Consider the following 26,699-nt stretch of genomic DNA (forward strand, 5'->3'; position numbering starts at 1 on the left):
GAGACAGTGACCAAGGTCCAGAGAAAGACAGTGGGAGTATGTTATGTATATATGGGACCTAATGGGAAGCAAGAAAAGAATCTAGTGCAGTATTCTGCCTATTAGATCCGTCATAGGCAAGTTGGACTTTCATTACTCAAAATGACTAATGTTAAAAATTTTTATATAGTAGATACATTTAAATATATATATATATAGTAGATAAAGCACCTCCATAGTTATGAGTTTACCTGCAAGTGTCAACGATGTTATTTTGGGGCTGTGACCTGGCCAAAAGTAAGGATGAATTTATTGACATATCAGCACCACTGGAACTACCTGACTGCCAATGTTTCTGATGCTCAGTTTAATGCTGAATAACAACATTGTTCAGAAAGAGCTATTTCCTTGAGGCTCAGTTATAAAAGTGTTTGAGACATGGTGGTTTCTCTGCTAGTGAATACTTTTCATTGCAACTTATCACTGCAGTTGACTTTTCCTTCTGCAAATGAAATTCTTATTCTGTAGAATGAGTCCAAAGGAGAATCAAGCAAGTAAAATTTACAACAAAATTATGTAAAAAATAATTATCTGCGTAAGTACTGCTGTCCCATTCATCAGTGATTTGCTCTGAATGCTGTAGGGCCAAGCATGACACCTTTTTATCTTTAAATATTTTTTTAAGAATCAGTTGAAGATACAACATTTCTATTTTAACTGGACCCTTCTATGTTATTTCCTACATCTGGGTAATGGGCTGCCTAAGGTGGGACTTTTTTCTCCTCTCTTCAGCTCTAAAGAATAGTAAGATCTCTAAGGCCTAAGTAATGAAAGATTCCTAAGTGATTAAATTTTAGAGCTAAATGTTTGTTGGGTATAAAGCTGTGGTATCAAACTTCCATAATCAAAAGTAGACATATCATGTAGATGAGTTAGCTTGATGTATGGTGCCTAAATATGTTTTTTTTTTTTTTAATAGTCCAAGACTTCCTAGGATATCGTCACTCCAAATGAAGTCAGCTACCAGTGCATCAGTGTCTTGTCTGCTTTCTCAGGTTTGTGTCAGATATGTAAGATAGATTCAAGCTCTTGCTATGTCCTTTGGCTATCAGGCTGAATATGAATCCCTGGGATTGGCAAAGGTCTGAAGTAAAGACCGCGATCTGCAGAATAAGAACACTAATACACTACATATTATTTAGCTAACTAAATAAGTATGTACTAGAAAATCCGTGTTTTAGGTATATGTAATTTTCCAAAAGGCAGATAATGAGGGCATGGGGGAACTTGGTGGTTTTACACAGATAGCAAATACTAAAAAAAGCAAAACCCAAACCTGTTAGTCAATGGAATTCATACACAATGATTGGGATCACAATTAGATTGATTAATATCTCAATTTCTATCCTGAAGTACTTCAACATTCACACGGAATCACTGTATACGTTGAAATGTTTATGTTTGGTGAGCTTAGAAAGGTTTGGGGCTATTTTGTTTCGTGTGAAGATGCTGAGAGTAAACGGTGACTAAAGTAGACTTTCTGATATTGCTGTTAACATACCAGGCAAGTCAGTGAGATTGTTGTTGTTTTGCAACTTCAAAATAGCAAGAAATTACCCTCCAGATATACTTGATTGGTAAACAGGGACTGGATCCAAGCTTAAGCTCTTCATTTTTTCTGTCTTTTCTGGAGTATCTTGAACTTAGAGCAGGAGCAGAATATCTTGTTTGCAGCCCAGTTAATGTCAGTTTAATTTCAGCAGCATGTTTTTCTGATCAGACCCCAGGACTTGTAATAAAGTGTGATAAACCTGTTTATGTGTCCCTTCCAGTCCTGGTTGAATGAGGGTGTGGGATCACAAAGGATAACTTTTTTAGCCAAATCATATAATTGAAATTGGACTCATGCAGTCAGGCACTAATAAGGCTTTTTTAGTTGTTGTTGTTGTTGTAAAATATGGCTTTGCTTCAGAAACATTGGCTCTAATTAAATGCTTCAAGATTGCAGCTTTCCAAAAACATGTAACTTAAGTAAAAATGTCATGTTTAATAGTCAATGGAAATTAATGGTTTTCATTTTAGCCTGGTTTGTAAAATATTGTACAAACAAAAATCAGGCAGCTTGCTGATGCACTATACAATACCTGTGATTTTATATATTTATCTTCTTGTATGTTTGATTTAAATGAGGAAAAATTTTTGTTTGCATGTTTTCTATGGAGTAGGTTGTGTTCACTAAGTCCTGTTGTACAGATCCTTTGCTTAACCTAAGAACATCTTTTTATAAAAAGAAGCAAGCCGTCTCTTCACAGAATACTTTTTTTTTTTTAAGAAATATCCTTTTTTTTTTCTTTTTTTTTTTTTCAGAGAAACACTAGACTTGTCTTAAAGCATTTCTTTGTTTGGAAGACTTGGACACAGACAAAAGAGTACTTGAAGATCAGAATAGAGAATCTGTTTATTACAAAGCAAAAGCTTACTGGCAACACTTTGGAAACACTGTGCTTGCAAAGGAGAGAGTGCATACCTGTTTCTTTGAGCAAACACTCAGAATATATCTCCACACTGTTTTGTAGGTTGGGAGGAAGAAAGTATTTTTGCTTTCCTAAATAGCTTAGAGCAAAAAGCATTCAAACTCAGAAGCTACCATCTTTAGTTATGCTTTGGTTATGCTCGAGAGGGAAAAGCACCAATGTCTTTTTGACTTCTTTTGCTCTCTCTCTGTTGCGGCCAGAGACCTCTCCATAGTCTACAGGTTAAATGGGTTCACACTATGATGAATTTGGTCCAAGCATCTCCTCTTCATCTTTTGTGATGCACCTTTATGCTGAAGTCTTAATAATTGTTTTCCTTTTTTTTTTTTTTTTAATTGGTTGGTCTAAAATTACATGAGTGCTGTGCCACAGCCTGTGTGAGGGTGCATCAGCCTGGAAGGCAGTATGAGTGCCAGTGGGTGCTGGCACCCAGCCAGCTAGCACAGCCCTGAGCACCTATACAGACAGAAGTAACCGCACTGGGTGCAGTTCAGTTCATGTCTCCTCTTAGGAGCAGTCCCGATACTGAGCATCAGCACAAGACTGCAGCTTTGTCCTCTGCCATGGAGCATCAGGCAGCATGCTAGCTGTAGGGCTGACCAGTGATCCAGTGCTTGAGCTTGCTTTCCATTCCAGTATAAGCACGGATTTTTAGTTTGGGTGCAGACAGTGACAGTGGTATGATTTATCCCAATACAACTTGCAATTCGCTGGCTGCTGCTCTTGAATGGCACTGGTCTTTAAAAGAAGGAGGACATTTCATTCCTATTAAATGTTCTTTAACCTGTGGCCTCCAGGCCTGCACCTTCACGCTGCTCTTTCTTTTTACCATCTACATCCCCTGCCTTCCAGGAAGCCCTCCAGGAAGGCCCTATGGAGTTGTCCTCCCACTCACAGGATTTTGCACGTTGCATTTCCGTATCCAAAAGTCCTCCAGGAGCAGAACTGAGGGGCCCATTGGACTTTGCAGGATTTTGGATCTTCCCAGTGATTAGTTGGGGTGAGAAGCACACAAAGCCCTGCAAAACACAACTGTTGTTATGTTAGAAGATTGTGGTGCTCCCTCACTGGATAGTGCATGAAACCCTCATGACTTACTTCGATATTGGCAGTGGAGTTAGGCCTTCATTTCATTCAGTGGAAGTCAGCAAAATAGTATGAAAGATAATGCTGAGTGAGATGAACCAACTGCAATCAACATGTGTTTGGGAATTGCAACAATATTTTACAATTGGAGAGAATTAATTATGATTTCATTAGAAACCACATAGGTAGTTAAATTTGCATATACAGCATCAAATAACTGCTTATGAGTAATGCAGTCTTTTTTTTTTAGGTGATCTGAAGTCATTCCATGACTAGAACACTCATTGGAATTCTCCTTTTACTCCTTTTGCTCTTTTTGTTGTTGTTGTTGTTGTTGGAGCGCATCCGCTAACAGTTCTGTAGATATATGGGTCAAGGTCCACAAGGACTGTCCTTAGCTGAGGCCTTGAAAAATAGCATATGCTAATTTTGGAGTCAGTGAATTCAACCTATGTTTGATGCATCTTTAATTTTCCACTTTAAAGCCAACTTTGCAGCAACATGTGACTGCAGCCGCTACAGCACCTCACTATCAGATTGAAAAGGGAAGGAAAACAGTCCCAAAACCACCAAACTAACATTCAACACTTCCAATGTATGTGTGTAAAATCTAAAGAATGTACAGCAAAAGACCACTATCAGGCTAAAGCAGGGACATAAAAATATACAAGTATCTCAGTTGTGTTGATAACTGAGCTTGAGGAATGTGCATTATGTCATGACCACTGACAGCTTTAACTAGACAGGAAAACCCAAGCACCTTTTCTGTGATAACAGCTGGTGCCTTGATAGTCTTTACTGACCTTATCTGAAGAATAATAAATGCTCCAGTTCCTCAGTTTGTCCTTCTAACTCTCTTTTTTTTTGAGTTGATTCTTTTTTCCTTTGCCCTTTTAGTGACAACCCCCTGACAATCAAGAAAAAAAAAGTCCAACCTTTCAAATGGCACTAAAGGGTTGATTTGGACAACTGGCAGCAGGACATCTTCTAGGTGTTTTTGGTTTAAAGCATGGATTAAGGGCCAGACATTTTATAAGGCCTTGTGTAGCTATGACTGTGTGACCACTGATGCCAGAGGGGTGAATAATGCCTAAAAAGCAGGTATATACAAATCCCAAGGTTATAAGGTCTAGAGAGGTGAATACCCTTCCTTACCATCTCACCTATAGCACACAGCCTAGATCCTTCCTGCCCAAAACACACTATTTTGTCCAGTCATGAGCAGCAGAAGTGTTATGTAGGAAATAAACTTTCTAGAAGTCTGAGGAAAACATGGGAAATATAATGAACTAAATACATGTGTGCTGTTGTCTTCCAAATAGCACGTTCAAGTTTGTTGGACTGTTCAACTATTGATCAGGAAGAAATTCTTGCACAAAATGTCACACAAAAACCTTTTGCTTTCTCTAGTCCTAATGTGCTGAGTTTTTAGGTCAAATTTCAAAGGACTTTGTGACAATCATGGTGTTTTCAGGAATGCCAAATATTTACTGGTGATTTTATTACCTTTATTGCATATAGAATAGGGACTGGATGTTCTCTGTATTTTCTATTTTTTATTTTTAAAAAGTTATCTCCTCCAGCAAACACAAATACTTTGATGTAATTTAAAAAATATTATTTATTATTTATCATGTTCCTTTGAATCAATTGTATAAAAGGCCGCAACAGGAAACAAATGCTGATATTAAAACACATCATAGGCTTCGTCTGTAGCTTAATTTGGTTTCTTTGTTTACAAAATAAACATCAATATAAATATTTAATACAGTAGCTTTAATACAGAAAAAGGACAAACTATTATTACTGTGAGAATGCTGAGCACAGTGGAAACCATCTTTTAAATTATAACTTTCTCTTAGCTTGGGCTGGAGCACTTTTTCATAAAAGCAAAAGTCATAGTGCATTAATGGCAAATATCCATCAGGAAATAAGTCTAAAAGCAACTCAAAGAAGTATATTGCCTCTGAGAAAGATGGCTTTGCATTTGTGCCATGTTTATAATAAGTTCAATACCAATATCTTGAAAATAACAGTAAATATTTAACCTAAGGAATATTTCATATGATTGCAATAAATGTTTAATACAATGTAACTTTACAGTACTTCAAAACCTTATTGCTGCAAATATTTATCTTGAATTTTAATTAAATATATGTATAATCCATGAAATAAACTACCTCATAGCCTTGATTCAGCAAGCTGCTCTACGGAAGTGCAGAGGTATATCATCATGCAGCTGTTCTCTTTGACAAAGCCTAGGACTGTGTATTTGAAGTCTCAGCCCTTGCTATGCTTGCAGATCCATCAATGTCAGAACTATCCCTCTTCTGTAACTTCTCATATATACATTCACTTGCTAACAAAATCCGAGTCCAAAGTACACAGGCTTAGGACTATAACCATTGTCTAGCAGTCCTTGCAGTTAGATGATACTTTCTGCTCCCACAGCCAACCGAAATGGAACCATAATTGTATTAGCCTCAGGAGACGTCCTGCTTTTGGATTGCTTCCAGTATGCTGAATATCCAGCCTTCCTTTCCAAGGCCTTATGACATAGAAAGGAAAATAAACATACTTTCTTCTGCTGGTACAGGGGTAAATTTAATTTCGTTCCCTGTACAGGAGAGTAGAGAGTATGATGAAACTATGGAAGGGCAACCACAGACATTTGTAGGCTAATGTGTGGAGCAGTTTTAGCTGATAGTCACTACATGGCTTTGCATGTTGAATGTAGAAAGTGCACAGAGCCTCTTTAGCTTGGCAGTAATGTAGTATTTCTGACCATCCTACCTCTGCACCTTATGTTATCTTGCTGCCTGTGCCTACCTGTTCTCCCCAGATTGGTTAAGTTCCTTGGAGTCATAAGCCTACCATATATATACTCATTTTGTCTGAAATGTCACTGTATCTTAAAACCACAAGCAAGGATTTTTTTTTTCCACATTTAGATTTCTTACAACTCTAAAATACCTACAAAAGCTTCTGAAATACTTTCTAGTAGTGCACTACTGCTGCTGGTCCAGAATGAGGTGCTTGTAGGGCACAGCTCTGCGTCACATGGATCAGTGCAGCTTTCTTTAAAAGGAATCATTTTATTTGTTAAACAACTTTGTACCTGAACATCAGGACAATAAGAAAACAATTCTGTTAATTGATGCTTTAATGCTGTTATAGAAATGGCACCTGTATTTCTGGAAACAGCACGTTAGCAAGGCAATGAACATTTCCTCCTTTATGCAAGTAATACTGCAATAGTCTGTGATCTCTTTGACCATTTTTGGAATGATTTTCAGTACAGAAAGCAAGGTTGCTTTGGGAGAGGGGGAGTGAGGAAAAATTAGGTAAAGAGGAAATTATCTATTAGTTCTGCAGTTTGATTCTGTTTTCTACTTTCTCCCAAAGGAAATCTGTAACTTTCTTTCCTGTCTGTGTGGAACTGGGTATGAAAACAAGCAGAGGTAAATGTAATTTCCAATAAAATAATGTTTTATGATTTCATAAACTGTAAACAACCCTGTTTTCTTTAAACCCTCTTTCTCTATCTGATTAGCATTTACAAAACCTTCTTACTACTTTTATTCTTTTTAGTGCTGAAAAGATAATGATTGAAAAGATAAAAATATTGGAATAATTTTCTTCGTTTAGCACTTCTGTTAGTGCTATGGCTGTATTTTTTTCTTCTGAATTGCTGCTAGTGATTGTAGAAATAGACCCTCAGATGAAATAGAATTGATGTGTTATAGTAGTAAAAGCCTTTTGATGCTAAGAGGCTACTGCAGAAGACACCAGTCAGATTAGTAAAAGTGGGCAAATGTTATGACAAAAATAGTAATGATTGATAGAGCATTTTATTTTCCTGGATTCCTCTTACAATATAGTTAATGATTGTTATTTAACCAGATACAGACAAGACCGACTACTGAGTCATGTAATTACTGTATTTGAATGTCTGTGTAAGTTCACGAGTTAAGTAACCCTGCTCAGTCAGCCCAAGAAGCTGGCCATCAGCACTCTTTCTTTGTACCACAGAAACACCATGCCAGTGACCATTAGTAACAACAGTGCTCCAGATTCTGTAAACAGTAATCATTTGAGCGATTTTCTAGTGAGCTCACATAAATGCGGCCGGGGAGGAGAAAAGGGTTCTTTTATAGTTTTATTAAGCTGCAGGTTTGTACTGATTTCAGTGGAGTTTTGGATAAAGCTTCAGAACTCCACACATGAGAAGTGAATGATGTGGTGAGAAAAAGAATGAAGATATTTGAAGGAAGAGCAGCTGCACATTTTGGGTTGCACTTCAGTAGAGTTGACCGTTGCTTTCTTTTCCAGCCATAAATGTAGCTGAGACCAGTAATGTGGTGTCAAAACTGAGTGTGAAGTTTCTGCAATTGACCTATGATTCACGTGATCTGAAAATAAGCTTAGGCACAAAATCAGAGATTAGTTCTCAGTCTGTAAGGCTTTACATGGCAAAACTCCATTCTGTTTTCACCAAGATAAATTGGATTTTTAGAGCTGATTTCAACAGGACAAGCTCATATCTTAGGGACCTGCGTGGTCACTAGACAGAGCAGAACCTCCTCTAGCATTTCCTTGCATGAATAATCCTCTGTTTCTCAGGCTCCTGCTTGCTATTCTTTTTAATCTGCACTGAAAGATACCTGTCCTTCAAAGTTCCCTTCAAACTGATGTCTGTTTTCGAGCACCTCAGCCTCAAAGGACGATCCTCTGTAATTGCACTTCAATCTACACCATTTATTAGTGGCACATTTGAGCAATCATCAGCAAATGCACACTACAAGTAAAGACATTTCTGCAGCCCTAGTTGTGGTGATGCTGAATGGGGAGCCCTTAAAACAACAATACCGCTGTGCTGCTATGCAGTGTGCTCAGCAAAGAAACAGGTATTGAGACAGACAGTGGGACAGTGTATGCATAGAAAAGATTTGGTTATCACAGCTTGATAAACCTGAATGCTTCACAGGTTGAAACCTTAAAAAATAATAATGCTGTAGTTTGGGCCATTAGTTATTCCCTGCTGGGCTCTGTACTCTTTGTGTGTGGTTTACTTTGATAAAACATTCCTTTCTTTGGAACTGTGCACTGTTTGTCATAACAGCATGGAATGCTGTGAAACTTAAAAATAACACTGTCAGATTAATCATTTTTAGAAGGATCCTTTTACTCATTTTACAAAAGAATAACCTTTGAAAATGTAAAAATGAAGGTAAGGAAATGGCTTTTTAGAAGTCAAAATTGTTTTAGATGTTTTCAGATGTCCCACTGGTACGTTGCTGTTTGTCCTTTAGTTTAGTGCTTCTGCTCCTCAGCAGACTTTGTTGTCCTCCAGTCTGGCTCAGTTATTTTAGTGGCACGTTGCAAGAGATCTTGCTGTGTATCCCCTGCTTCTTAGTCCACTTGCCAGTGGGCCTGTGTCTTCTCTCTGGTGTTTGTGTGTTAGACTAGCACTTTCCAGTCTACAGGGCATTGAGAAAAGGTATGAAAGCAGGACACTTTTATATCTGCATTATCAAATCAGTGCTAATTGCAGTTGGAAGGGAATGACGCTCATTGATATGAAGATTATATCAGGCAAATTGGGAAGAAAAACATTGTCTCTAAACAATTAAGGTGTGTGGCTAATGCCTGCTCTTCCTGTGAGGTACAGGGAATTTGTCTTTAATTCCTTGTGTAGGTGGCAATTTCACTCCTAACTAATACAGGGAAAATGTTTGAAAAACAAGAATATTTTGTTCCATGTCGGTAGATACAGCTTCCATCCAAACACATTTCTGGAGAAACTAGCTTTATCTGAGCAACGTTCCAAAGCCATGAGAGAGACCTGTGTGCTCCGTCCATGGTGTACAAGCCAGAGAAGTACCTGCGTGGGGCATTTCAAAGAGGGAATAAGCATTGGCAGTTCGTTGTGAAACTCTTCTCAAGGTCACTCATTCACAAAATGTCACAGGGTCTTCCTATAATGACTAAAGGTGCATCTGGGTAGGGACAGTCAGTGTTTAACTGCTCCTGCCCCTTCTGTTTGCAGACACACACCGACTCTGAAATGCTAGGCCTGTGACTTACACGCAGCAATTCAACCTTGTGTTGCCCCCTTGAGATCCATCCCACTCACTTTACAGCAATGGGCAGAGAGTCCTGAGACTCTCCATCCCCAAAGACAAGTCACTGTGAGAGAGCTTGTAAGACCGCTCTGCAGCTGGGTCAGTGCTGCATTTTCTAGCAGAACCCCAGTGAGGCAGTACGGTGCCCACCAGCTGGCCAGGACTGTAATTGCTCCCAGATCACGTCTCCTCACATCCTAAATGAATGTCCCTGACAGTGTGATAGGTTGTTGTGCTGACACATGCACTGGCAAAGGAGATGCTTAAAAAACCTGCAAAAGAGGCCGCAGCTGTGGATAAACACAGAAGCATGCTTAATCTCAACAGGAACTGCTTATGGCCAAGCATTTCTGAAAATCCGGCATGCTGCAGTTAGATGGCTGAATAGGTGCCAGGCTCGCTGGAAAATCAGGACTCCATTGTGAGGGCTGAGCACTTCTGAAAAGACAGCCCAGAGAACTGCTGCAGATGCCCTGGCCCTCTCTCAACAGGGACAGGCCGCATCATGGAGGGCAGCAAGCAGGATCGGGCTCACATGTTGTGGAGGACGGAAGGCAGACGCAAGCTGACAAGAAAATGGCTGACAAGAAAATCTACCCAAGAGGTATGTTTTCCATGTTGGGATATTGTGCTTCATCTGATCCAATTACCGAACTTCTCTTTTTCTAACTAGTTGTATTTGCAATGCATTGATTATCATGATCAATTTTACAACTTTTATTTGATGGTTGTGTATTTCTGTTGTTTGAAATGGTGCCAACTGCTGGCCGAGGAGAAGTAAAACCTCAGAATTAACTGTGGCCACCTGGGATTATTCAGGATCCCAAAAGAGAGAACTCTACTGTAATCTTGACTTTCTTATTCCCTGGCAAAACAAAACAGCCCACCTGTCCCCAAGGTTGTGCAGACTAGTTAAAAAAAAAAAATATTCCCCCCCGCTTTTTTTTTCTTTTGAGACATTTACTGTTTGCCTCAGCCCTTCTTTCCCCTACTTAAATCCTTAGAAAAATGACATAGTATTTCAAACCCTATAAATGCAAACCTGAGTAGCCTTTAGGGGGGAAAAAATAAAATAATAATAATAATAATAATAAAAGTTAAACTATAAGAAGTTTCAAATACACAAACACATAGTTATTGTGACCCAAATAAGCTGAACTCTGAGCCCAAATGGGAAACAAAACCAAAAATTGGGTCACTTTAGGTTCCTGCTTCCACAAAAAATAAATCACTCAAGCACGTAGGGAGAACATAGCTTGAAGAGAGATCAGTATCTTATCGAAAAAACTTGCAAATATGGATGTAGGTAAGCTTGTGGAAAGACGCCGTTGCACAATGTGGGTATTGTTTTGTGGAGAGTTAAAAGGTGCAGTCTAGGCGTCTAGTTTCAGTAGTAGAGTCAACCAATAATATTTATTATTGCTATAGAAAGAAATTCAAGTGAACTGCCTTACCACAGAACTTAATAGAGACCTCATGCAATCACGAGAGAAGTGGTGACTAAAAGCTTGTAATAATAATGAAGTTGGAGTGGTTTAACAGCATATTAGCTACGTTACAGTAGCAGTGGTTGAGCACACCTGTAGCCTGCTGCCAATAGCGTAGCACATAGAATGCATGTCCCTATCTCGCACCTGCACCTTAATGCTACTGGCCCAACATGTTCTGTGGTTTTGGATAAGCCACGTATATTCCAAGTGGTCTTATAACACAGAAGACTATTTTGCAGTAAATAAATTTAAGTACAGAAGGGACACCAAGAAGCTTGAAGTAATAGCTTTTGGAAGAGAAGATTGATGCAAATTAAGTCAAAGGACTTAGTACTGCTGTGCTCTCTGTTCCTTCAAATAATCAACTAGCTAAAAAGAAAGAAACTTTGAAGAGTCCAAGAGTGATAAATTTCAAGAATTAGCACTTATTACATGAATGAATTTGAGAGTGTAGGTAAAATTTCTGCAAATATGAACATATATGTTAAATTTTTGGGCCAATGTCATCCAATATTTTTATTGGTTGTAGTGGACATAATCCAGCTGGTGGTTTCAGAGGAAAAGGCTTTGATGAGAAGGTGACAGAGCCATGGTAACTTTGAGGAAAGATAAGTTTCACATGGGAGCTCATTCCACAGGGAGTGACTCCACTGCAGAGTGCTGCATTGACAGTTTAATTCATGTCTGGGTTTCTAAGGAGATGGGTCCCTGTATTTTATACAGCTGCACCTCATTCAGAAGAGGTCCTGGTTCTGTGGAGCTTACAGAGGATTATGTGAAAGGATCCAAAAGGAAGACTTCATTTTACCAGGCTATCTGTAATATTTCTGATCACCAACCTCCACTAACAGCAGAGAATGTGCTCTAGTAAGTGGCAATCTACTTAGCTGAAGGAGGAGTGCAATATTTATGATTATATCAGATTGAAAAGCCTAAATTGCTAGTTTGCCAAAAATGACCTACTGACCTTTCTGGTTGGTTTTCCTATAAAGCAGACATTAAAGACAGATCATATGTGTTGTTTTTTTCAGGCACTATTTTGTTTAAGTTGCCTATGGCAGTCTCTTCCCATGTATAAAGATGCTTTTTATAACCTTTAAGTAACTAATACATTTCCATTAAGATTAACCAAAAAAGAAAACAAACAGAAACAAAACCAACCAACCAAAACAAAACAAACAACAAAAACAAACAAACAAAAAACAACAAAAACAAACAAATAATAATAAAAAAACAACTAAACAAACAAACAAAAAAAACCCACAACCAAGTAACTTCAATGGCAGAATGGTGTTTTACAGATGATTGGTGAATCTGGCTTGTACCAGAACTGAGATGACTACTGTTTTACTTACTTTTCACACTGAGGATAAGACTCTTACTGTGAAAGTTATGTATATTTCACTGCCTACATTTTTTTGGAAAAGTGTGTTAACCTTCTCCTGTATTACCCTTCAACAACAGTTAATCATTATAGGAGGATCAGTGCTCTATGTAAGCAGAAAAAATGCATTGTTCCTGATTGCAGTTCTAATGAGTCAAAGGGTGCAATCTCATAATTAGCTATGTATTTAAAAGTTGTTTACTTCACTTGACTTTGCTTCCGCAGAATTCAAGGAAGTGCCTGTTATGACAGGTTTGTTTTTGCATACGCTGATGGCATACTTAAAAGTTCTACTCAACCTGTCCCCCATATTATGGCCTTGTGATATGAGCACACTTAAAATTTTGGAAGAATTTGGATTCCCTTCTGAACTGACATCTGATGGTTATCACCCAGGCATAACCTTCAGTCTCAGCAAGCGATCTGGACTCAGCAAACATAGAGCACTTACATATTTTACAAACCCACAGTTTATACAGAGATTATTTTATGTTTAGATATCACTCTCAAGCAACTGGGACAAAGCCAGCTGCAGATCTGTATAAACAACAGATTTTACACATTAGATAGTTCTTATGGATTTAGTTTAGTACAAAGTATAATGAAAATCTAGCAGTTGGAATTTAGACCCACCCTGATAGTTCTATTGTTTTTGTTTTTGTTTTTTGTTTTTGTGGCCAAGAAAAGTAATGGGGTAGCCCTTAGACCAAGAAAATGCTGAAAGCAAATCAGATATGTGCACTGCTATGAATAAGGAGTTGCTAGTACTTTAAATGACTGCCAGATGTCAAATAGCAAAATGCCTGTCCTTCCACAAAAGTAAAAATAGTTGACTAATAATTTAGTCTAGAAGACTGATGGTCCAGATCTCTGTCAGAGATGTATTTTAGTCCTAACATTTGATATGGCCTGGGAGAGAAGATGCAAACATGGATGTAATATAGTTTACCCTGTAATCAAAGGAGGAAGAAGAAAAATCTTTGTGTTTTAGGACGCTGGGCCTCCATTTAACAAGAATTTATAACAACTGCCAAAAGTAGCTATTTTTCCTTCTACCAAAGAAGAAACGGTAGTTTATGAAATTGGTTAAATATTCACGGTCAGTCTAAGAGCATATATTTGCTTTTAATAAATTCTTTTATTGCAAGAGGAATCATGGCTGAACAAAATGTGATATACTTCTACATAGACATGCAGATACGCATGTTTCCATATGTGTGAGAGTAAGCAGAAATTGTTTTGATTTTTTTTTTAATTCTATATTTTAGTGAGTAATCATATCCAGTTACATTAAAAATTAAATACATTCTTCTGCATGTCTACTATATATTCAGTACCCACCATGTTTATGAATTGAGATGTTTCCTTAAATTTTATGTAAAATTAAGTTCAACACAGTTAAAATGTGAGAATTGATGATCTGATAGTCTTCAATGTGATGATTAATAATCACAGATTCTACTAAAGGAAATCATGTTGCACTACTTATTAATGTATTTGAAATAAATCCCTACCTGTGGATAAGGAAAGCAGTCCAAATGTATGACTTGTTTACATTTCAAAAGGCTTTTGAGAAGTTTAATCACAAGAGACTGCACAAAAAATGAAGAAGTCAGAGAGTCAAAGTATAGTAATTTATCAAAAGACTGTGTGAGACAAAAAAAAATAGATTAGTAAGAATAAACAGTTAACTTTCATCTTGGAAAATTATTAAAAGCAGGCTATCATAAAATTTTGTACTAGGACTAGAGTTGGTCTGGAAAAGGGGAGGGTAAGCAGAAAAGTGTCACATGCCGTTGCTTTTATGAAAGAGAAGGATAAAGTTTTGGAGAGGCTTGGAGCAGGCTGGAGTTACAGCAGCATCACATCACATTGTTTCTTCTATTGGAGTAAGTTTACATGGAAAAATAGTTAATTTGAAAATCTATCAAAAAATTCTATGACAAGTTTAATATTTTTTGCCATTAAGCTATGGTTGCTGTTGAAGGGAATTGCAAGAGTTTTATTAAATGTCTTAATAATGCTTATAAAAATTAAGGATCATTATCAGTTAGGACTTGCATCAGGCTCAGATTAAAAGATGCTGTATGCGTTCTCTAGTACTTCATGCTGGTATTCTCAGAATTTTAGTTAATCGTAAGAATGCATTGGACATAAGTGGGTATGTTGTATCTGTGAATTGGAAAATGTCTATATTTATTTTAAGACAATGTTTGAAAAAAAGAGAAGATTGAGATAGATGTTTTCAAAGTGTAGATATAACTTTTCTTAATTCTGCTTTTTTAATTAATTGCTGAGCCTGATTTACAAAACATATTTGTTTCTTTCCTCCTTAGTGTAATGCCTTAGTGGCTCTTCAGCCACTTACAAAGAGTTACATGATGCAATGATTTATAGATGCCACCTTTTGGCCCTTCAGAAACATGTCCAGTTCTGTGATTAGTTCTGTTTAAATCGCCCAAGACTGTTTCACAAAGATCCTGGGCTGTCAGGTATTTCAGTTAAGTATGAAAATCATGGGACAACATTAAACCTATCCCCACTGCAGGGCCCTTCATTGGCATAGGAGGAGACTTTGGTGAGGCATTAAATGCTTAAAAATAACTACTAAAATACTTGTTAAAGGTATATACAAGCTTAAAAAAGTTACCAGTATTTTTTTTTTTGTTAAAGTATGTTGCTTTATGCCCCCTACAAGCAGCAATTTGGGGGCAACTTACAGGACTGTGATTCTTGCGTGACGATGGGGGAGTAGAGAGAGAAGTTGAACCCACTTCAGCCCCTGCATAAAAGGCCAGGGAAAATGCGGTCCCTTAAGATTACATTATTTGTGTAGTGTCGGACAGACATGCTACAAACACTTAAAAAAAAAAACCCTGCTGCCTCCTGTTCCAGCAAGTCTGTAAATTAAACTGAGCATAACGTAATCAGGAATGGTAGTGATGCATGTGGGAGGAGTTGATCTCTGTTGTGGTATGCTGTGAAAGAAGCTATTTTGGCTGAAAAGAGCTACAACCTGGAGGAATGAGATATGTATAAAAACAAGACTACTGTGGTTTTTATAGGTGACAATCATTGTACACTGACATGGTGAGGCAAGTGAGATTTGAGGCTATGGAGGATAATTGTGGGGTGCCAAAAATGATACTCCTACTCATGTTTTTCCAGCATCTAGTTTCTATTCCTCTTTCTCCTACACTTTTATTGTGTAGGTTTTATTTTTTTTCATACTTGCACATTAACAAGGGACTGTAACATGTTTTCACCAGCACAGTAATTAAATGAAAAACAAAACAGCCATTTAAAGCTTCCTCTATTTTTGTTTTTAATTTATTTCCATTTTACAATAAGAAAATCGTGCTCTGCTGTGAAGTCTGTGCAGGGTGATTCAAGATGTATACAGACAAAGCTAGGAGTAGCCAGAGAAGCAAGCTGACTGATGTGTTGGGAGAAAGCTAGGAAGGGACATTCTCTGAGATGCGCTGGCTGGGATGTTTCTGTCTGACTGTAGCCTTTTCAGTGGAGAGGTTTGCTTGATTCTTTCATGTGGAGGCTGGGAGTGACCTCACTTAGACCCAAGAAACCTGTTCAGACCCTGCTCTTCTCTTCTGTGTTCAGCACCATGTAGCACCGTGATGTATGTGGCTTCTGCCTGCAGCCCTGGCATTTACTCTGATGTCAGTTTAATTTCAAATTAAATTAGAATAATAGAATCATTAAGGTTGGTAAAGACCTCTAAGATCATCTAGTCCAACCATTCACTTACCACCAATATTGTCCACTAAACCGTGTCCCTAAGAACCACATCTACGCTTTCCTTGAACACCTCCATGGATGGTTACTCCACCACTTCCCTGGGCAACCTGTTCCAATACCTAACCACTCTTTCTGGGAATAATTTTTTCCTAAAAATATTTGTTTCAGGGAATTGAAAATAGACCAGGGTCAATTGTAAGAGAGCGTTGTGCAGGCAATGACAGCCTTCTGCATAGTTCAGTGGCCCATGTACCCTCCTGTCTGTTGTGTATTAGGTTGTTCTCTTAAAGAGGATATTGCTCTGGGGAAGTCCTTTGGAGCGACTGTTGCTTCCAGTGTGCCTAAAGCACTGCTAAACCTATTTTTTTTTTTTAACATTGCAATTTCTGAAGAAAATGTAAGTGTTCTATTGTTTTTGCTTTGCTTTGCATGTTTGTGTTTAAGACAGGGAAGATGGGGGCATGATTCCATTTACTTATCTTCTTTTAATGCAACTTGTCACTTTTTCAGTGATGCTTTTAGCAGGGGCTAATCTGTACAGTGTCCATAAGACATGCCATCGTTTGGAATAGTGTTTAAGCATTGTACTTCAAATGTAACGTACCCAAAGATTAGCTATGCAGTGTGTTTAGCAGTTGCATTTAATTTTGCCAGTAAGTTAGCCTCAAATGTGTCCACTCTTGTTCTAACTGGTACTGTGATACAGCTGATAGCTGTGGAATATATCCACTTTCCAGAGTCCTATTTTTATTTTATTTTTTTCTCCAGGGGCAAAGTTCTTTGAGATTGCTATGAAGCGATCCTGTTTCCTGTGATATTAATTTCAAGCAAATTATTTTTACACCAGTCCAGAACCTATTTTGTTTTCTTTCTCTCTCTCTCTCTAAATCAACAACAATACATCAGCACCAAGTTACATTCAGGAAAAAAAAAAGAAAGAAAGAAAACCTATGATTTAAAAAGATGTATCTCAAACACACTTGTGCATTGTTTTTTGGCATAGTCACACCCTCCATGAACAGTTTTGCAATGTCCAACAGTTCAGAAGACAGACATGCAAAATAAACTGAATTATTATATTAGCAACTGTTAATGTCAAGTTACAGCATAGTTTCCTACTAAAACTTTAATATTCTACAGGCATTTTTGGTTGTGTGGTTAGAGCACCAGGCTGCAGTTTAGGAACTCTGCTTTGATTCTTAGCTCTGTCAGAGGTTCCTTGTGGCATTGTGGGGAACATTTTTTACTCCCTTAGTGCCTCAGTTCCAGATCATAAAGTGATGATAACAAGGATGTTTCTCTATTTTTTGTAATTCTTGTCCACTTATACTGTAAGCTCGTACAGGAAAACACCATTTCTCCAATTATGTGTTTGTATTCTTGGCAGACTCAAGGGTGTTTAACAACAACAAAAAAAGAAAAGTATGTGTATATATATATGCTATAGTATGTATTCATACATTAAAATAGAATATAAATACTACTGTGTCTATATTATATATGAAAAGTAAATATAAATACTTAAAGATTTGTGAGTGATAATGTTTACTTTTACGATAACTTTTATGAATCATTTAAAAATAGCAAGTGTTACAGCTGCCACTACATCTATGCATTATTAAATACCAAAAGTAAGATGTTACACACATCTCAAATCAAATAGAGCTATATTGTGTAGAGTGACATTTAAATTCACATAAAATAATTCTTACTTCTTGTTCTGTACCCCTGGTACTTTCAAAATTTCTTCTTCACAGATATTTGCCTTGTATAAGTATTTGGATACTGGGTATCTATTTTCAATAATTATGGTTCATTTCCCAAGAATCAAGAATTAGTGTACATGAAAGATTATTCCTGACTGGTTTTAAGCTGCCTTGGTAGTTTTCATTACTACAAGTTCATTGGACCAGAAAAGTTGAAGATAAAAATTGGTTTATTAGTTTGAATTCTGTTAAAGTGGCTGATTTTTTTATAAGGAAAGGCAACAATAGGTGAGATCATCCTATCACCACCTGCTTATTTTTAAGGACTAGATCAAAGTAGCAAAGAGGATGGTTGGTTCCTCCTGGATGCCTGTAGTCTGTGCTTGGATCTGCAATCTTTCGTTAACTAATTGCATTATTAGAGCTGCTACCTGACTAGCTTTGGTGCAGCCTCAGGCTGACTGAGGCTGTAAATTGCAGCAGAAGAGCTGTGTTCCCTTCTGTGTAAAAAGAGCCCAAGGAGGGAAGATTCTTTTAGGATGCCTGCCTTGAGTTAGGTGGATGTGGTAAGAAATCTGGGGCATGTGAAGCTGTCGGGTTTCCTCTGCCTTGCAGAACCATTCTGGTTATTCAGTGCTTTTTCATGCTCCTAGAAGTGGTGTGATGCAGGTGGTGAGAGAGCCAGTAAACCTCTTCTTGAACCATTTCTCTGTGAAAATCTCCATTCCTCTTCACATTTAAACTTTTACTAGGGCTAAGTGATTCAAAAGACAGAGATTAAAAAATCAAAATAATTTCTGTTTATTTATTTATTTCCCTTTTCTTTTTATTAACAAAATAGAAAAAGGAGGGGAATATGCAAAATCTTGACACATATTTAGGGTGGATGGAGGAGGTATTTCTTTTAAAAGACTTCTTGAGGGAAGGATATTTCTCTCAAAAACATTCCATTCAGAATACATTTTTATGTGAGAATTTTTCATTTTAAGGTATTGAAGGCAAAGACTACATTCCAATATTAAAATGATGTTGACATAATTTTTTGCTTGGCTGATTTCTGAGGATGATATGATCTTCTGTACTGCCCAAGGGATTTGGCTACTCAGATCCCATTAGGAAAATCTCAATCTTCATTTCAATATTGACTGGAGTAGCCATTATATTCAATTCTGTTATAGGTTGTTATCTACCATGCTGAGTGTTGAGTGACAAGAAGTAAATGATAATGTGTTCACCTAGGGACTGTAAGACAAATGTTTCATGTGTTCTGTGGACTTCTGTGAGATAACATTATGATCATATTACACTGAATAAGCATGGTTTGGTTTTACATAGAAAAGGGAATTTGAAATTCTGGCACATGCAAATTCTCAGAAGATGTTTTTTCAGCTTGATTCTTGAGATAAGTGCATTTTCTTAAAATATTTCTAGAAATACTAAATTTCATAGAGCTCTGAAATGATAGTCAGTGTTCTCATTGCATTACAAAATGGAAATCATAACTGCCACTGTGCATTGAATTTTACTATTATGTAAATTAAAAAGAGGCCTTATTTTTCAAATGGCTATCTGATCTTCCTGAGATAACAACATTTTGTTTGAAAGATACAGAAATGTGATTTCAAAAGAAATCTCTTCCTTTAATATAGATGATTTTAAATAAATTAAATTAGTTACTTGGCACAACCAGGTTGTGCTGGTTCTGTTCAGACCTTCAAATTAGGGTCCATCTGATGACCAGACTAATGATTCTTGGCCATAGGAGGATAGAGTTTGTCACCTAGAGGTCCATTCACCAGCCATCATCTGTCAGGCCCATGAGCCTGGCCCTCTACAATGGACTGCAAAATGTCCTTTGCCTTGTATGTGTGGTCAGCACAACAGCTTTCTTGAACTTGAAGAAATGCCTAACAATATTTTCTACATTTAACATTTCAGGCAGGCTAGAGATGGAAAATGCTGTCTATTTGCTTGTTTTCAAAACTGCCTTATTTTGGAGTACGTTTAATAACAGCATGTTTCCTATAAATTTACAGCATGTGATATTGCTTTGGGTGGGGCATAATGATATTTGCTTATCTTGGTGAGGTTCAGAGGGCTTCTTCAGCATAATTGTAACAGTTCTTGTAATAGAAAAACAATTGACTGTTCTGAAACAGAATTGATATTAGGGCATATCAAAACAATCAGTAATATCTTAAACTATGAAAAATAATTTAATGTTCTAATAAAACTTGTAATGCTGGCCAGACTTGGAACGATTAGGTTCTTTTTCTATTTTTCTTGGATACTAAAAGAGAATAGAAATACAGTATTATGAACTTCACAAATGATCAAGCCTCTTGAACTGTCAGATTTCTGTAATAAAATGTAACTCAGGAAGAAGATATTTTTCAGTACAACTGTCATTTTCAAATACCAATACATTCTCTGTGATTATGTTTCATAGACCTGTATTTCATCTCTTATAAATACAGATCATTCCTCTTGACTTTATGAGACTAACAAAGGTGACTCCAGTGGAAACATTTTAAGTGTGATTTCACCTCCCACCCGCCTCTCAGTGATATGACTCAAACTGAAAATAAAGAGGGCTTTCAAAGACTTATTTTTTAATAAATAGTCTCAAAGGAACAAAGAACCATGAACTTGCTTATAAGGTACAGTAGCTTCATGACTGAGAGCAGGAGAGCAGAAAGATTCGCATTCCCTTGTTGCTTCAGTAGCTCTTTTCAAGATGCTTCCCATTTGACCTTTGCCACAGAGAAGAGGTCTGTCCAGAATCTCAGAAAAAAAGAAAGGCAAGGTCATGCAGAGATGTCTTAATACATCCTTTGCACAAAACTCTTTTCATATCTACCTAGAAGCAGTGGACCATAGCAAATAACTTGTAGACAGGACCACTCAAGGCCAAATGGCCTGGAGGGACACCATTTAGAATGACCTTTTAAAATCCTTTGTCAGTAATCTGCATAGGTGAAGTCAATTGTCTAAAAGGTCTGTCCTTGTCTAGCAAGTAAAAGATAGTGACTGTTTCAGTAGCAACTTAATCTCATTCCTTTGTAGAAACAATGCAGAGTAACTGTTAGATTTTTAACTCGTATTTTCTGAACTGAGATTCTAGAAGCTCTTACACTGAGACACAAGAGTTGCTTATCTTTAACAATTTTAAAAAAAGGAAATTAGTTGTAATCTATTTCATACTGACAATCAAGAGCAAAAACTAAAGCTGACTACAAAATTGTGCTTATATTTTTAATTGTTCTTCCTCATATGTATGATTCTGGTAGAAACTGTCATTCTCTAAAAAATGGTAAAAGAAAATAAGAAGTTTCACTAAAGTCCAATTTTGGAGCTGTATTCCTTTTTAAGCCAGCATTGTTGAAAGCGTAGGATTAATGATTTGAAACTCACCAATGTGATCTGAACTGAAAATGAGTTCAGAAAAATAACTTTCTTCTTTGTTTTTTAAATATTTCTGTGCCTTTCACTTTTTAATTTTATGAAAATCTCGCCTCTCCTAAAAAGTTCTTGAAAGAGTGTATTTCTAATTATGATTTTTTTTTTTTTTGGACTAACTACACTGTGGAAAGGTTGCAGTTCTTGCCTGCAGAGTAATTGTGTTTTGACTAGGTGATCAAACTTTCAAGAACAACTGAATGGTCCAAGGAAGGCAAAGAAGATGACCAACCCAACAAAATGTCACTATAGTTGGAATCATGCACGTGGGGGAGAATTCGTATGGGAAAACTGATTAGGGATCAGCTTACTAAAAGGCATATAGGACGCTATGAAAATTAAGATCTCAATAGCTATCTGAGCCAGACCATCAGACTTTGGAGGTGGACATGTGAACTCCATAAGAAAGGTTCTCTAAATAGATTGAGAAATAGGACTTTATTGCGGATTCCAGGACTGGTGAGGAAAGAAAGGAAGGGGAACAATGAAGAATGGCAGTTCTGGAGTACCTCCATCTTTCTCCTGTCATGCACCATGCAGTCAGGTAGGAGGAAATACTAGATCGTAGTTTACTTTTTCAAAGTCTGCTAAAAACAAAACAAAACAAACAAATGAGCAAGCAAAAAACAAAACAATAACAACCAAAACAGTTTAGAAAGGACTGGAACAGCAAATAGGAAAGTTGTAAAGGTTGATACCAGACATAAAGAAAAAGTGAATGCATTGTGATAATTGAGATTAACTAACCATGTTAACATTATGTTAGCCTATGGAATATATACAGGAAAGGCTTTCACATGTTTATCTAGTCAGGGAACCAAGTCAGAACTGCGCAGTTGGTAGTCATACAGGAAAAGAGTACTGATTAAACACCAAAACCAAACACCTGCATTCTTTGCTTATATTAATGTTAAATATATGCATATACCACCTATTCCTATAATGTACTGAATCAGCCAGGGACTGCAGCATCCCTATATTCTGAAGAAGTCAGATCCCAATCTGATGTGTGCAGCTTGGACATCTGCCTAATTTGAAACAGAATCACTACTACCCCATGAAGATTTTGAAAATAATTGAGGTCTGACCAAAAATATTTAGTGGTTTATATGAAATCCATTTATTTCCTCTTCCTTTTTTTTTTTTTTTTTTTTTTTTTTTTTATGGAGATATTCTGACTCTCTGGTTTATGGAACGAAGGTATGTTGAGAACAAGTAGTTTTCTTGGTACTGTCTAATGATAACTGTGTAGTATCAAATTTTCCGTTGAGACATAGCAAATTCCCAATTCTTAATTCCTGCCACAGAAAAGTGGAACATCCCAGAATTAATAGTAATATTTGCAGTCTTTCAAGTCTACTTTACGCAATTCATTTTTATTTTTAAAATATTGAAGAGAATGTTAGTGAAAAAAAATCCTAATTGTATGTTTCTTAAAGATGCTAGCTGGCTGCATTATTACTGGTTTTACAAGGAACAAAATATTATAAAATTATGGCACACAACTACTTTATTTTGCATATTTCTTGTCAAACATTTTGAAAGCTTTGACTGTTTTGTAAGACATCCATGGAGTGGGATGCTAAACCTTGGTTGAAGTTATAGTTGATGCCGAACTGAATCTCCTATTAACATCACTTTTTTTGTTTTGTTTTGATAGTGTGTCCTCTATCTAGATAAAAAGAGACCAGCATACACTAACAAAAGCTCAAACCTTTTGTAACCAATTAATTTTAAATCTTGAGGGAACAAAAAAGTTGTACACGAACAAAATCATGAAAACCTCATGTATGAGTCTTTAAAGGTCAGAGTTCCTGTCAGTAATTTCAGTTAACTGATCTGATTTTTTTTCTTTGTTCACATTTGCTTTAGGCAAAGAAGCTACTATTATGAACACACAATGGGACCAAAGATACTTCTTTAATTAGTCTAACTGAAGAAAACAATCAATAATGGTTGAACTGGTGCTAGAAATTATGTCAGAGAAAGATGAAAGGTAAGACTGAAAAGTGCTGTTGTTGAAATCACCTTGCAATTTTAGTGAGTAAAATAATCAAACCTTCCCCTGAAGTTGAAAATTTTGATAAGCAAATGTGAACAGTTAGAAAAAGTGGGAATTTAAAGTCTTGAAGACCTTTAAACACTTGAAACACTTGAAGGCAACAAGCCAGTGTCCGACCAAAAGAAGGTTGTTATCTTGTACATTACTGATGTCCATTCCTCAAAACAGAAAGCATTCCTGACTTCAGTGGGCCTATTATTCTAGCAGGCAAAACAATTATTTTTGGATGCTCTGTTGCTTTTACAAGTCAGCTCTGACTGAGCTCCAGCTGGGCTTCTGAGTCAGCAGACCGAGCATCTCATATTCAGAAGGGCTTGCTTCTATCTGGCCAATTCAAGGGAACTGAGCATTAGACTAGTCACTTAAAAGACTTCTTCTTTGCCAGCTCATCCACATGAATGTGCTTTCATGCTGATATGATAGGTGTTATGAGCAGAAAGTGACACAATTTTGTGTGTTCTAAATAAAAGCCTTCTGTAGATGGATCATTACTTAAATGATCTCTTTGTTTAATTAGGGGCTGGGGGAACAGAGCTTCTATTTGGAAGGATCGGGATCATTTTTATAGGTCACTGACTCTGTCACTGTCTGCCCTTGCTCTCTGATTGCACCAGTCTCACTTCTTTAAAAACACAAAGGTGGTTCTGGTGGAGTTTTTCCTTGGTGTTTCAATGTGAACTTCATTTTAGGAAGGTGTGTTTTGTTGGTGTATGTGTACAGCTGTAAAAAACACTAAGGACATGAGCAGCCTTCCCTTCACTGTTAAAGGCAAGCTGTCAGTATAGTTCAGCTCTTCTTCTGAGGAAGGATCTGGCCCATTACAAACCCTGAATATTGCAACAAAACACCCACTGAAAGAAGAGAGAAGAGAGAATCGCTGCCAAGTAGGTATTTCTAAGTAACGGAGGCTCATTTCGTGAAGCCTAATGAGAGCTAAGAAACCATGCCTCTGGGATCCATCCAGATTCCATGAATAAGCCAGAGTGGGACTGATGAAAACTAATAATGCTCTGTGGTTATAGTCTCAAATTCCACACTCACATTTGTGTTCATCCTAGGCTTGCAATCATTAGGAGAGAAGCGGTTTCTGCTCTTCAGCAGTGTGCCAGCACCAGCCTCAGACACTGTTGCTGTTGGCCACTGTGTGCCATTAAAAATGGTTTGTTTTTACAAACATGGTCCTTTTCATTCAAATATTTTTTCTGGAACTCTTGACATTTTTTATGAAGGCATGTTTGAAAAATCACTTTAAAGTTTCCCTTATTAAGAGTAAGAGAGGTCTTACTTCTTACTCTGCAAAGCCTTTCTGATGGACAGTTTGCTAATTAACCCCACCCTGGTATATGAAAAGCAATTTGGCAGTATGGGAAATAACAAAACGTTGGCATTGCATAGGAAAGCTTGAGGGAAGGTGCAAATGTGGTTGAGAGTTTGTTCCTTAGAACTAAAATTCACAGAGACTGTAGTTGATACACACCAGAAGGTTTATCAGAAAAAATCCCCTCTCAGGGAATAACCCTCCCTCACGTCAGGTAAACTCCCACATTCGGCCAGGGAATTAAGTTTTGCTGTCAAATCTCCTGCTTAGTAGTTTCTGACAGATTTTTGGCATATACTTTAGCCTAATAGGGTTGGTCCTGCACAACTTGAATCAATGCGGACCTTGTGACTTGAAAGGGATGGAGGGTCATTTCAAAGAGGCTGTAATATGAACTACTTGGGTGCTAAGTCCTTGACAACTAGTTGTGGTTAGCTTTGATTTTTCAGAGTTATATGGATACCTTGAAGAGCCTTTAATATCCCTATCACTCATTTCCTCCTACCTTGGAAATAGTCTGGACAAAGGAGAAAAAAGTGAAGAGTAACTGTGAGGAAAAGCTGTAAATAAGTAAGGTGTTTTATCCTGTACCCTGTAGGTTTAGGTAAAGCACATCATCTATGAATTTGCCTACAGAATAGCTCTGTGCTGACCTGATAATGACTCCATTTGAGATGCAATCCATAGATGGTTCATGGCAAGTTAGTAAAAATTATTCTTTTTAACTGCAGGTTGGTTTAGGCTGCTGTGCGAGAAAAAATGCCAGTGATGAGCGTTGTACGTGATTTTCATAAAATGGTTTGCTTTAAAGAACCCAAAACAAGAGGTTTATTAACAAGAATATAATAGCAATTTTTGCAAAAATTTGGCCTCTAAAGGGATCATCTATTTGCTGTGTTCAGCTCTCTTTTATGATTACTTAGGATAACAGCTTTTGCAATATAGCATTACAAAAACAAATAAACAGAAACAGAAAAGAAATCAGTGAATGTTATCAAAGGGATAACAGCACACTTCTTTCTCCAGGAATTGCGATAGTACACTTAGAAGCTGGAATGTGTTGGGGAAAGGAGGACAAAGTACAGCTCTGGTTTCAGTTATTTGTAAATCCACGAGCACTGGCATGGCATCAAGCTGGTAATCAACATTTCTCTCTCAGATTTTCACTTCCCTCTTGGAAAACTAACTGAATACTATAAGCTCCCTCTTGGGTTCATCATTTTGAATTTTGTATTCTTACTAAGCTTTTTCTTCCAAAACTAAGCTGCTGAAAGCCCTTTTTCTTTTTGATGGGTGCTGGTGGGAGGGTGGATTTTTTTTTTTAATTGTTTCTTCTTTTCCAAATGTCTACGTTATTCCCCTTTATCCTTTTCTTTCTGCATTCTCTTATTTCACTAGCACCTTTTTCTTTCCTCTTTCTCAGAGAAAGAGAGAATATTTTTTCAGAAGTTTCACGGGCTGTTATTTTGGGGGTTGTTTTCTTTCTTTGGTCTTCTTTTCACTGCTTGCATAGGTAGGGACATGACCCTTTCTTGCATCTGGAATGGTGTGCTCTCACAGGTCACCTGAGGTTTGCATGAGAGAGATGCAGCGGGTTTGGCCAACTATTTACTGAGCCTGTGTAGGAGCTGCAGCCATAGTTCACTGCTTTAGGGCATGGTAGGAGAGCAGAAAGAAGTTGGGATGAGCTAATACCTATTTCATCTGCAGCTGTTGGAGAATGAATGTGGGTGGCCTGTGGTTTGGGTGGAATTGAGGTCATGATGTTTCCTCACCTTTCTTGCTCCTCTTGTCTGTTGT

The 26,699-nt window shown here is 37.3% G+C and overlaps 1 protein-coding gene across 1 annotated transcript in view; it reads left to right on the plus strand.

Moving 5' to 3' along the window:
• LOC310903943 (uncharacterized protein) overlaps positions 1 to 26,699 on the plus strand; it is a 166,827-nt gene that overhangs the window by 117,581 nt on the left and 22,547 nt on the right. The window contains exons 2-5 of the mRNA XM_083848045.1: positions 959 to 1,034; positions 7,005 to 7,060; positions 10,216 to 10,328; positions 23,392 to 23,515. Of these exons, the coding sequence (XP_083704171.1) occupies positions 959 to 1,034; positions 7,005 to 7,060; positions 10,216 to 10,328; positions 23,392 to 23,447 (301 nt within the window). The 3' untranslated portion in view covers positions 23,448 to 23,515. The remainder of the gene's footprint in view (positions 1 to 958; positions 1,035 to 7,004; positions 7,061 to 10,215; positions 10,329 to 23,391; positions 23,516 to 26,699) is intronic.

This window comes from Anser anser (assembly GCF_964211835.1).
Source record: "Anser anser genome assembly, chromosome: 9".
NCBI lineage: Eukaryota > Metazoa > Chordata > Aves > Anseriformes > Anatidae > Anser > Anser anser.